The sequence below is a fragment of the Buteo buteo genome, chromosome 3 (assembly GCF_964188355.1).
Source record: "Buteo buteo chromosome 3, bButBut1.hap1.1, whole genome shotgun sequence".
Classification (NCBI taxonomy): Eukaryota; Metazoa; Chordata; class Aves; order Accipitriformes; family Accipitridae; genus Buteo; species Buteo buteo.
Window position 1 is genome coordinate 38,310,547 of NC_134173.1, and position 12,961 is coordinate 38,323,507.

Sequence of the window (12,961 nt, forward strand, 5' to 3'; positions counted from 1 at the left end):
TTCTGAGAGGAAAGCTGTGTCACGCCCTGTAGTTTCACGATAATACAAATTCATTTCCAAAACTCCCGGTCTTTTTGATCCTAAATTATAAGTCAACCAATTTTTTAAGTTTAAACCAATTAAACACGGGCTGCAAAAGAGGAAAACACTACAACCCAGCTGTCCCGGTTCCGAAGCAACGTGTAACTGTGCTCGGGAATTGTAAATTACAGCTCCAAAATACACTTTTAGTGGGCCAGTGCGCTGATCAAAATGAACAAGCTTAAAGCCGATGTTTGTTTGAGAAGTTACAAGGCCGGGGATTGTGAAGGAAAAACAAACCCCAGGCAGTGTCCCGGGTATGAAATTAAAATGTTGAGGGTGCAGAAGCCATATAAAGGTGGCTGACATAACATTTGGCGACCTGCACTCGCCGTTTCTCAGATACCAGCAACGTAACTCTGCTCTTAAATGTCTCAGCAACTTTCCACAACCAGCCTGTCAAATCAGTAACGGGCCTGGGGGAGTTGACCACAGAGGGGAAAAAAGACTAGCAAAAACCCACACGAGACTCAAAAGCTACATGTGCTTAAAATTACTAACTTTTACCATTGATTTTTCTTGGTCACCATTTAAAAATTTCACCCCCACAGTGCTGAAGGTTGTATCGGTGAGTGATTTGGTGACGATGTAGTTAAAGCTGAATTTCAACATGTGCATCCTCATCCATTTCCAGGCCTCTGAGTGCAGTTGGAGAGATGTGGTTGCAGCTCTTCAGGTGGCCAACATTTTCATGGGGGAGAAGGGGGAGAAACAATCCCCCCAAACCTTTCTCTACCATCAGTGGATATAGCTTTCTAGTATTTCTAGATGCTGAGATACACCAGCTGGTGGTTTTTTCCCCCCCATACAAGCTGCGGTTGCATGCGTTGAGGCTGTACAGTGTCGTCAGAGCTGACACAAAAGCACCTTTCCTGCTTGGAAATAACAGGGATGGTAGAAGAAAACAAAGAATTTTCTCATTCGGTCCTTTGTTTTGGTAACGTTTCCTCTGGTTCTGTTTACCTGGTCCGCACAGTTAATACCAAGGCAAGTGCACACGTAATCCTGTTTCTCTTCATGTGTCAGGTTGCCCAAACGCCGCTTTCAGAAAGTGCAGGTTTTGAAGAAAGCAGCTCTTCCCTTCCAGTCTCATTTTTAGTTTCTTGTTGAATACATGCTCAGTGTCGCTGTCCAAGATCTTGAAGGAAAGAAGAGAGGTGTCTGTTGTTAAGGAATGGGAAATGTATAGCGATAGCCCATGCATCACTGATTTTGCAGTTATGCTTAAATACTTAAATAAGGAAGGCAGTTGAAAATAACAAAGTCACTGAAAATAAACGTCTCACAGATTAGCTGTTTTGTTAAGCGCTTTTTGCTTACATTTTTGTAGAAATATTGATTAAAAATACTTCTGTTTCAGTAACAAGAAACCAGATTCAGAAACCAGTGCTGCAAAGAAAAAGGTTAACAAGGGAAAGGAAGGTTCTGAAAACTCAGATTTGGAAAAAACTCCACCACCATCACCTCATCCTGAAGATGAAGATGACTCAGGGGTTCAGGTAATGCTATCTTTCAAGTTCAATGTAACCTTTGACAATTTAGATGCATAAAACAGTAGTTCTCACAGTGCTTGTTGCAGAAATGCAAGTATTTGGGTATTTTCTGTGTTGTTCAGAATGACATACCAAGAAGGTGAGAACTGGATATCACCGTGGTGAATATTTTACTAAAACAAGTGTTCATCATCATAATTTTGCCTTACAGTCTTGTTACCTGCAGATACGCACACAGTGCTGCTGAGTTTTCACGTGTTCTCTTTCATTACTGTTGCAATTACGGTGCTGAATTTTTCTGCTCTGTAGACTTAATGTACCATCATGAGGCCTTGCTTATGCTTCGTGTTTCTTCTTGCATTGGCTTTGCAAACCTTCTGAAATCAAGAATAGGACATGACGAAGCGGAATGTTGGAAACGTGCGTGTCAGAGACTTGTAGCTGCACAGCTTTAATGGATGAAGGGCCTTGTTGCTTGACTGCCAGTCATCGGCTAACGTTGATAATTTCTCTTGACCGCTATGCACCTATCACTTTCTGACCAAACTTTCGTCTGTGTAAAGAAAACCTGGAAGTAGAAATAGCATATATGACAACTTTTGTGTGCTCTTGTCATTAGTCATGTTAAGAAGCGGTCAGCTCCTGGCTTGCTTCTGCTGACAGCGATCAGAGTAGGCATTAAAAATAAGAATTCCCTCATGAAGGGGTAGAGGCAAATTGTGGTGGAGAAAGTATGAGACTTCTAAATAGTTGTGCTGGTATTACTGAAATCCATTTCATTTTTCCATTGCATATCAGGTTGTGGATGTGTTGCTTCTAGTTACGAGAGATGTTGATGTTATGAGACTGATGATCACTTGAAAATGGTCAAAGCAACCTGGTGAAAAGGTTGACAAACAGTGGCATCCTAACACAAACATGGATTATGCCTTCCCTCTTACTGTGTTCCAGAAGGATGTAGAGTATAAGGAAATGCGAGCAATCTAATATGTTCTAGTTAAAAACAAAAGCAGCAACAAAAAGAGTGTTTCTTCTGATTCATGCAAGTCAAGTATTCTGAATTAGAAAAGTTGAGATACACCATGCAAACGTTAAAATGTTTGAAGGATAAATTTTTCTGTCCTGTGCCACAAGTCTTTCTTAGTCTGATTAATGGCGCTGGCAAAAGATACAGGAAGAAGCTTTTGGAGTTGATCGTTTTGGGGGTTAATTTGCAGATGATTATGTACTATCTACAGTTCAATATACATGCATGTTTTCCTTGCTTTTAGTTCAGTGAGACAAAACTTTCTCTTTGTGAAACTCAGTTGGGTGATAAACTTTACATTTGAAATATTTTTTTCTTTTTGTAAATACAAGCGTTAGGGTATTTGCATCACTTTTTAATTAAATGTCATAAAAGTATTTCAGGTGATTTTTGTTTTCTTAATGCTTTTTTGCACTGTGCATGTTGCACTGCACCTACACTTCTCTGCGTAAACTTATGGAAGGGTTACAACCATATGTGCTAGGACAGCTAGAATTAATAAACTTGTTATACATTTCCCAACTGAGATTGGTGTTACGCAGTCATCTAAAACACCGTTGCATTCTTTGTGTTAAATACCGAGTCTTCTGTAGTGGTATTATGTAGTAATGCACAAAGTGATGCATTGTTGTTTTTATTTGGAGAGGAAATTCATTGTTATTTAGAGAGGAAAAAATACTTACTTTTGTGTGTCACCATACAGATCTTTTTCTATTCCATTATCAAGCCTATTGCCTTTTTAGCTATAGATTAGTTAATAGGTAAAAGATAATCTGATGCAGGTAATTGTATGCACAGTTTCTGACAACAGTGCATAACAATTGCAAAGCCTCGTGTGGACATTAGAGGAAACAGGAAGCTAACCAAGTCAATAAAAATCAAATAGAGGATTACCATTACTTTTTAGGCATCGTTTTTATTAGGGAAATGGAAGAAGAGATTTTGGGCACCAAAAATAATGGTAAGACTTGCCTATTGAGCCAAAAGAAAACTGACATTCTCTCATTGGTAATTATGGAAATGAGGGTGCAAATTTGCCAAGTGGTATCTATTTTCAAGTAGAAAAATATTGTTACAGTTCTGTGGGAAGCCCCATAAGTTACTATGTTAAAGGTAGAAGCCACTTCACCGTTGTTCAAAAGGGTGATGTAAATTTAACCTTTGCTCAAAAATTTCATTTTCAGTTAAAGAATTTCTAATTTTGTGAAGTGCATCAGATATTTGTGCTTCAAAAAGTATGATTAACTATCTAAAAGTAAATATTTGTCTTTGTCTACATACATTGAGAGACCCCGGTCCGTAGATCTGTTAAACAAGCTACTTAAGTATTTGCGTGTACCAGTGAAGATGTGTGTTCAGCTGAGAAAGATGTAAAAATAAGTAGTATATTAATTCATAAAGATGGTTTTTTAACAGTTGATATTCAACATATTTTTCTTTTACATATGAATATATATACACACACACATACATCAGTCCACTGAGATATTTGATGCTCAGTTGACAGTTTCCTTCAACAGCATACACTCTCAGCTTTTCAAAATACATAACCTGATGCAGACTATCTGGGAATTTGAATTTTATTGTTGCAGAAAATGTTGTCTGGCACCGAGTATCAAGTTGCAAATTCTGTCAAATGCATGCTTGTGTATTTTACAGATAGTTTCTGCAGTTTCTCTGAAGCTTTCTCTCATCCTGGAGATGAGGGTATGGGGACACAGAAACCATGTTTTCAGTTTAGGGTGGTTCACATTCTTTATTCTCGTCTATTAGTTTGGGGTCTTTCCCCATGCTGTGCTGCAGGATGTCTTTCTGAACGGTGCTGGGTCAGTGGGGTGAGGAAATTGTATTTCATTGTATTTCCCCTACAAGATAATCTGGGTACAACTGTGCGGATGGGGAGAGCAAGAAGGTGTGTTGTCACTGCTTAGCAACACTGTGGGCCATGCTGTGGAAAGGTGGTGTTTGGTTCCTGCATTGGCCATCTGTCAAAGTTTGTCGTAGATGTGAATTGAGAGGTGCAACTTCTTCTATTTTAATTGCTTTCTGAGATACGCTTTTTAATTTTCTTATGTCGTTTTAGTAATGCTAAAAAAGAAAACTAACACTTTCCAACTCAGAACAAGCACGAAGTGGTTTTTTTGTTTGGTTGGTTGGTTTTTGTTGTTTTTTTTTTAAACAGAAGTCAAAAGTGGCTAACAGGCAGGAATTTAAAATAGTAGTGTCTTGATTCCACTGTTTCTCTCAAGATGCTGTAAAAATAAGTGTTTGCTACACACTAGTGTATTTGAGAAATACAAAGAAGTTTTCTCAGTTATTCTGCAATTTATCCGTTTTGTTTCTCATGAAGAATATCAATGCTTTCTATTTAGAAGCGACGCTCCAGCAGGCAGGTGAAGAGGAAGCGTTATACAGAAGACCTGGAGTTCAAAATTTCAGATGAGGAGGCCGATGATGCTGATGCTGCTGGCAGAGACTCTCCTTCAAATACTTCTCAGTCAGAGCAACAGGTCAGATATGAACGGACTGGAAAGGTGGCTGTAACTGCAGCATTCAAAGTTCAAATATAGGCCCTTTCCTGAATGATATTAATCCATGGTTGGCACTGTGTGCCGGAAGGTATTAGCTTTTTACCTTCTTAAAGAATATATTAATTCATGACTTTGTTTATAAGCTGATGTTATGCAATTTGACACAGTTCTTTGAAATTAATGGTCTCTATCTAAAGGAAACCTAAACTGGACTGCTAGGAGTCTTGCATTTACTTCGCTGAATTCAGTGGTCTGGCTTCTGTGACTTTAATAAACCACTCAAGCTTGTCCCCTGCTGCTAGGCACCATAAGAACCCCTTTATGAAATTACTGCCTTGTAGTACCCAGCAGGGTACACTTTATTCTCTGTGCAATGTAAATGATGGATAAAATAGTTTGAATAAGATGAGGGGTAATAATGTAGGAATGACTGTTGTAACAATCTCATTGTTTTGTGGTGCTTTTTCAAAGAACTACTTCACTTAACTAACTGATGACCTATTGGAGAACATATACATGTTCTTTGGTATTCCATTTGGCAATTTGTTAAGCCCTGTGAAATACTGTATGTGATCTCCATTGCTAATTGTGTCTTATCAGAAGGAGAATTTGGTAGGTTTGCCTGCAGTTGTAATAGTGAATTAATGTAATAGTGTAATAAAGAATCGCAGGCAATTTCAATAGCTATCGTGTGGATGCTTACACAGCCAACTAGAGTTTTTGAACATCTAATATTTAGACTGTGTAGTGCTGAAAGCATGTGGTATTTTAGGAGAGAACGGCCCATGTGATTTTATCTGTGTATATGTGCATGTCAGCCTTAGTGAGAGAGCTAGAGTTGCATCAGCTCTTAAAAATGGGCTTAAACAAGTATCCTTCAATCCTTCATTATGGTATGAAAACTTTTTGAATCCTCTCAGTTCTCATGCTAGAGGGAGGAAGTCCTCCTGTGTATTAAACTCCCAGTTGCAAAAAAAAAGTTTGACATTTTTCTAATGAAGGAAGTCTTTAAGTAACAAAGATGCACTCCCATTAACTCTTGTATGGTATTTACAATGTAGGAATCTGCTGATGCTGAAGGTCCTGTTGTGGAGAAAATCATGAGTAGCCGTTCAGTCAAGAAAAAGGTAAAATGAAACAAAATCCCTTCCCCCCATATTTGTAAACAGGCTAAGCATTTTTCTGCTGAAGCCCATATTAAGTTCTTAAAATACCTCAGGTATTCCAAACTAAGAAGCTGTTCTATTGAATAGAGGAGGTTCCCTGAAAGTGTCTTTAGATGGTATTTAACATGCTTTTCGATAGACATTCACAAAACAGATTACTTGTTTAGTCTTCCACTCTTTTCTTGCGTTTTTTCAGATGAGAATTTTGATTTTTGCAAATATATGTGTACCTGAGCGAAATCTATGGTGCTCTTCACTTCAGAGTGATGTTTCATGGGAGTTTGAGGACTGAGAGAAGTCTCCTGCATCCTAAGTTTCTGCCTTTTCTAGTAAAGAAAGATGCTTGCCCATAATTTTTGCATCTTTTGATAGTGGTTGTGCTTAGCAGCTAAAAGAAGTTTACATGCCATCAAGAATGCTACATATACAGGTGGTTAATATGTTCCTTGTCACTATGCTAAAATGGTGAAAGAAACAGTCTCGTGGTTCTCTTTTAATTCTGCCCTGGTTGCTAGTTATGTTCTTATTTTGCTTACAGATTCTTCTAATCTGCTTCACAACTTGATTGGCCTTTGTACTTCCAAACTCTTAAACTCTGGGTAGGAAGTAGAAAAGAACTTGTTCCAAAAAAGGCATTATTATATTTTATAGACTTTTTTGTGTAGCTAATTCTCTGACTTGTACTGCAGTTGGGCAGAAGACCATCTGATTAATATAGATAAGGTACTCCTGTTGATCTTAGTTAACCAGAAATACTTCTTTTTCTCAAAGTGTTAATTTTCAAATTGGAGGAGGGAAAGTTGTCTTTCTTCATGGATTTTTTTTTATTTTTCTTTTCATGTTGTGGCGTTTTGGTTCTTTTGGTGGGAGGATTGGTTTTGTGTTTTTAATTTTATTGCTACTGTCTTAATATCGTTAACAGCTTTGTAATCCTAAATTCATGCAATGTCATGACTGGCTGTGATTGAATTTGACCCGTTTCTGCAGCTTTCACAGCACAAAACCTCTAGGGTTTTTTTTGAAGTCTAGAGCTATATTTTGTATTTCAAGCCTTGCACTTATTTTTCAGATAAACTTCATGTAATATACACTCAGTAATTAATTGTCCTGATGGTCTACTAGGCATGAGAGGAGAATGTGGTCTTTTCATAAATGTCTTTACATTGGAAGCTGTTTTTCACCAATTATTCTTCTCTTCTTCCTCTCCCCTGCAAACAAAGGTGTGATTACTCATGGGGAGTGTGTATTTTGCTGCAGTTTGTGGGAAGTGGTTGGTCTGCTGCCTACATGTCTTTGATTGCAAGCTCTGCTGGAGGCAAGCTCTATTTTGAGCTCGCTCTTTAATGTTTTTTATGGATTGTATTTGCAGGTTTGAGGGGTGTCTCTTCTTTCCCTGCTCTTCTCCCCAACCCTCTTCTCCAAAATCCCCCAAAAATGGATTTCAGGATGTTAATATTTAACATCTGAAGTACCCAACTGTGCTTTTATTAGAGGTGTTTCACACTCTTACTAACGTCATCAAAACCCTGGTTGTTAGATTACTAATCAAAGTAGAATTGCTGTGATCAGGACCAGTGCATAAAATAAACATGAGGAAAGGCTTCACTAGGAAACCTTTCAGTGGATTAGGTTGTAACAAAGATGTTGCATTCGAGTAAAGGACATTAGATAATGAATATGCTTTTGGAGCAGTATTCTTATCATGAAATTATGCTGGTTTTCTCAAAAGTAGCCTTAGTCTAGTTTTGGAGTTACCAGATACGATGCAGCACTGTACTTGCAACCATTTTTGAAATGTACAGAATAAAAGGTAGAAATTACTTTAGTTCATGTTTGAAGTATAAAATGCAATGTTTTTCCTTGTTGTTCTCAACATGGAATTCTGAATTCTGTTGAATACTTTTTCTTCTTGCAGAAAGTGTTAAGTGCTTGTATCATTCTCTTTCTAAACCATCACAGTCCTGACATCTTCAGTTTGTATGTGGAAATCTTTCATTTTTCTAATTATTTTCTTGGCCAGCTTCAGTCCCCTTTGAATTTCTGCTCCTTAACTTTGAAAAGGAATGGCTAAAACTAAATATGCTATTCAGCACAGATAGCACATATTATGGAAAGATGTGGAGTTTGTAGAACGCTGTACCTGCGTGTTACACACATGAATTTCTCTTTTTGCCTACCAATACATGGTGAGAACTAGATCTAATTCAACTGTATACAAATGTCTACATCTCTTCCACGAACCAATTAGGTTACAATCTAGTGCTGTGTATCAATTGAGGTGATTGGTTTTTGTGTTGCTTTGCATCTGTTATTAATGTGTTCTGTCTGCTGTTTTTCTAGCAGTTGATATTTCTAGGGGTTTTTTGTGGGTTTCTGTTTTTTAAGCTCTTACTTGTCTCTACACCTGAGTAGCTTGCTCAAATAACTTTTGCATTAGCAGATATTACTGTATCCCTTCTGTGGCGAAGGCAGTGTGAGATTGTGTGCTCTTAAATATTTGCTTGAAGGAGGGGATCATTTATTTCTTCAATTATCTGCAGAGACTGTGGATCAGGTTGTCAATTATGGTCGCACCTGGGCAATCATAATTTGAAGTGTCCTGTGTTGCCCAAGTCTGCCATGTGCTATTTTAGAATGTCTGCGTAATCAGTTTGGGGAGAATTTTGCATAAATGTTCTATCTCACCTTTTTACCTGGTTAATGTAAACATATGTGTAGTGGGGGTTGGACAGTGACGTCAAATGCATAAGCTTCTGTTTCATATGTCCTAAACTGATGTATTGTTTAACTCCTACTTGAGTGCTGGTGATTGTAACTTCATTAGAATTCTTTTTTTGGCCATAAGCGTGAATGCCAGAGTAAGATTTTAAAAGTAATTTATTCTGAAATACTTTTTATTTAGTTGAATCTTTGATGCACACTAATAGAACATATAGTAACATAGACCTGTTATTACCTATTAGACAATAGAAAAAGTACATTTTACTCATGAGAGTTACAGGCTTTATCAAGATTTACAATGTAAATTATTGTTATTAAGTTGGCAGTTGACAGAAAATATACTTGACTGAAATGGTGTTGAGGGAAGTTAAGTTAGCTAATATGAAACCTTTATATAAAGGTGTTTCACCATGTTGTCATTGTAAGATTGATGTATCTCAAAGGATTCTGATATAAAGCTAATCAAAGAGACCTGGCCATAATACATTTCAGAAAATAAAAGAAGTTAATGTCTTAAAATTAGGGATGACTTCTTAAAGAGCAACTTTGCCTCAGGGTAGTGAATAGATTCAGGTAATGGGATATCCATTTTTTAATACTTCTTTTTTTTTTAATACAGTTTTGACCTCTAAATTATGAATACCTTCTTGAGAAATATTATCTTTTAAATTTTTTGTTTAAAAAACCCAAAATGATGGTCTTCAAATTCCTTCCTTTGATGGTATCTTTGTAAGTGACGGAGGAGCTTCTTACTTGTGTTTGGGGTTAGGGGATAGTTTACCTTCTTCAACAGAGGATTCAAGAAGATCAAGAAGTAGCACCAGGAATACCTTGTCTTCTTCCATTTCTTCAGGGACAACTAGGTGGAAGCTGGTGTTGCTCCTCTCTAGAAAGGAACACAAGCAGACTGTATTGGAGTGATATAAATAATAAAATCCCTTGCTAGTCTGGAAGAGAGGGAATACTATGTAAATCAGGAGTTAGGAATGCATTAAGTTTTTCTTTACTGTGCTAGAACAGAGTTTAATGCAGCTGCTACTGTTGTTCTTTAATTGCACTGCTATGGAAGTAATGTCTAGCCAGCAACTTTTCTTTTGAGAGAGGATTTGGAAGATGACAATTCATCCTCTAGCTTTAGAGTAGTCTCACTTCCCCCTACCCTCATATATATATATATATATATATATATATATATATATATATAAAAAGATGGGAGGATGTTGACTTATACAGGGGTCAACAGTTTTGTCTGTTTAGCGCTACATACAATATTTATTACAGATGTTGTCCCTGATGAAGTATGTAAATTGAAAAATGCTCTTCTATTTAAAATTGTTCCAAAGTTCATTAGTAAACACAAACCGTTAACGTTGTGACATAAACTGAATTCTAAACGTGTGCCTGGTGCACTGTCCTTAGTTTGTCCTATGGCTGGGTTCAGGAGTAATTCAACACAGTATTACATGCCATATGTTATGCAATACTTTGGCACTAGGGATGAGTTAAGGGTAGTCTCAACCCTTAGCACTGAATGCCCTTGGTTTTGCTGGTTTATATCACAACTTTAACCTTGCTTTAAATGTAGTTTTTGGGTGTTAATTTAATTTGGCTGCTCTGTATGTGAGACATCTTGCCTGAGTGAATTTAATTGCACCATTGAGTAAAACTAAAGCCATGAACACTGATGCCCTAAAATTCTAGCAGAGGTATAAGGTTTAGTTTTATATGGCTTCTTGTTTGGAGTTATTAACTATATGGAGGAATAAACCCCCTTTAAAACTCTTTTTTAAAACATTACAAAACCCACAATGTAAAGTTGCCATGAGCCAGCCAAAAATAATACATATGGCATTCAGGAGTGCAGTTGCTAATTGGCTGCTGCCTGAGAAAATGGTACACTTGGCTTCTACTTAACACTGTGGGTTTGGCAGAAAGCCAGATTTGGGGTGAGGTTGTGAATGAAGCTGCATGTGGTTAGGGAGGAGTTCAAATGATTCATGTCTTGGAAGTTGTAGTAAGCAGTGCAGTATGTACTTGGGTAAGCTGCTGGAGGAAACTCCTCACCCATGTCCTCCCCCCACTAACGCTTTCCTACACCTCCACTTGTCTCTCTATGTGGGGACTATATTCTGTATTTCAGTTAGTTTTAATCATTAACTGAATTGGACCATTTAGTGGTTTAATTCACATTTCAACAATTCTTTTCTTGCAGATGGAGAATGGAGAGGAGGTAGAAATAGAGGAATTCTATGTAAAGTACAAAAACTTGTAAGTAAAGTTACAGGTTTGATTACTATCTTTAAGTTCACGTAACTTCCAAATAGTTTTGAAAAACTGATTTTGTAAATGATATAACTGTTACTATCCAACTTTAAACATTTCTAATGTTTAATCCAAAACAGTGGCAAGTAAACTGGGAAATACCTTGCCTTGGTGGTAGTGGGTTTGATAGCGTTGTCTTAATTTATGTTCTCTCCAAAATGAAATCCATAGGTAAAATTGCTCTGCTATTAAAAACTTTAAGGCTCATTATGCATGCAGATTCATGAGCACATACTTAAGTAGCTGTGTAGATCTAACTGCAACCATAGAGTAATGTGCCTGCAAACTACTAAAAAATAACCCTTAATGTTATTTCAAAAACAACATTTGTGTTCAACAAAGTGTCTAAGATAACAAACAGGATGGCTTCCAGTATTCCAGCAGATAGGTGCCCCTCCGTAAGAGGGATGTAATAGTGGTGAGAGCGGTATGTTGTTTCACTTCTGAGCTCTGAAACTGCAATTCAATCAGTATTTAAAATAAGATACTTCACAGCTGGATAAGCTCATTTTCTTTTAGAAAAATAGCATATCTTGTTTAATTTTAGCAACTTTTCCATCTGAGAGACAGAAATTCACTTCAAGTAAGTTTCTTGCAGGTAACTGCAGATAGTCGACTTCACTTTAAGTACGCTGCCACCTTTGTACGTTTTGCACTATATTGATTATTGCATGATGTTTAATAGCTTAATTGTGCTTTGTTTAGTTTTATGACATTGGCATGTAATTTTTCTATTAACTGTTCATGTCTTAGACTTCTTAGCAGTATAACTTTTGACAAACTCTAAATTTGTAAAGTGAGACTAGTCATTTTGGCAGAGAAGCTGTTCCTTATTTTGTGTTTTCTTAAAGATGAATTATTACCATGGAACTGCATTTACAAGGGTTTTTCTTTTCTTTCAATCAGTGTTAAAACTTCAGTTGACTCATGTGACTTTTAATTACAATGCTGTTCTCACAAGAATCAGTGTATAGCATGTTAGTATTTGAAATGTTTGCTTATTTTTATTAACTTCTAAAAACCATATTCTGTGCTAGAATATGATGTTAAATAGTGACATTTATGATAAATGTCTTGTAATTATGCTTTAAGTATACCCAATAAAGATCTTCTTAGCTTTGTGCCAAACACTAAATGTATGGGGTATGTATTTAAATTTTGAGTGGGAGTTGTTTTTATTTACTGAAAAGTTTATCCATTAGTAATGTAATTACTTCCAGTAAAGACAATTTGTTAATAACTTGTACGATGTAGAAGATTTTGTCCGGTTTTCCAAGTGTAGCACTACAATGTGCTGGAAGGGTCTAGTTATACTAGTTGCATATATAGGAGTATGCAATGGAAGAGTAGTTTTGAGTAAGACTTTCTCTTTCATCTTTTAGTTCTTACCTTCATTGTCAGTGGGCATCTGTGGAAGAGCTGGACAAGGACAAGAGAATTCAGCAGAAGATTAAGCGGTTTAAGGCAAAACAGGGCCAGAACAAATTCCTTTCAGAAGTATGATTTTTTTGTTTGTTTCTTTTAGGTATTTAAGGAATATTCTTATGAATTCTTGTTCTGTATACAAGCAGAAGATTTTGAACAACTGTGTGATATATCAGTAGCATTTATTCTGGTATA

General features: G+C 36.8%; 1 protein-coding gene across 6 annotated transcripts in view; it reads left to right on the forward strand.

Annotated features, from left to right (window-relative positions):
- CHD7 (chromodomain helicase DNA binding protein 7) overlaps nt 1-12,961 on the forward strand; it is a 134,468-nt gene that overhangs the window by 80,458 nt on the left and 41,049 nt on the right. For all 6 annotated transcript variants that reach the window (XM_075023342.1, XM_075023341.1, XM_075023346.1 and 3 more), the window contains 5 exons: nt 1,442-1,580; nt 4,974-5,111; nt 6,194-6,259; nt 11,232-11,287; nt 12,724-12,838. In XM_075023342.1, the coding sequence (XP_074879443.1) occupies nt 1,442-1,580; nt 4,974-5,111; nt 6,194-6,259; nt 11,232-11,287; nt 12,724-12,838 (514 nt within the window). The remainder of the gene's footprint in view (nt 1-1,441; nt 1,581-4,973; nt 5,112-6,193; nt 6,260-11,231; nt 11,288-12,723; nt 12,839-12,961) is intronic.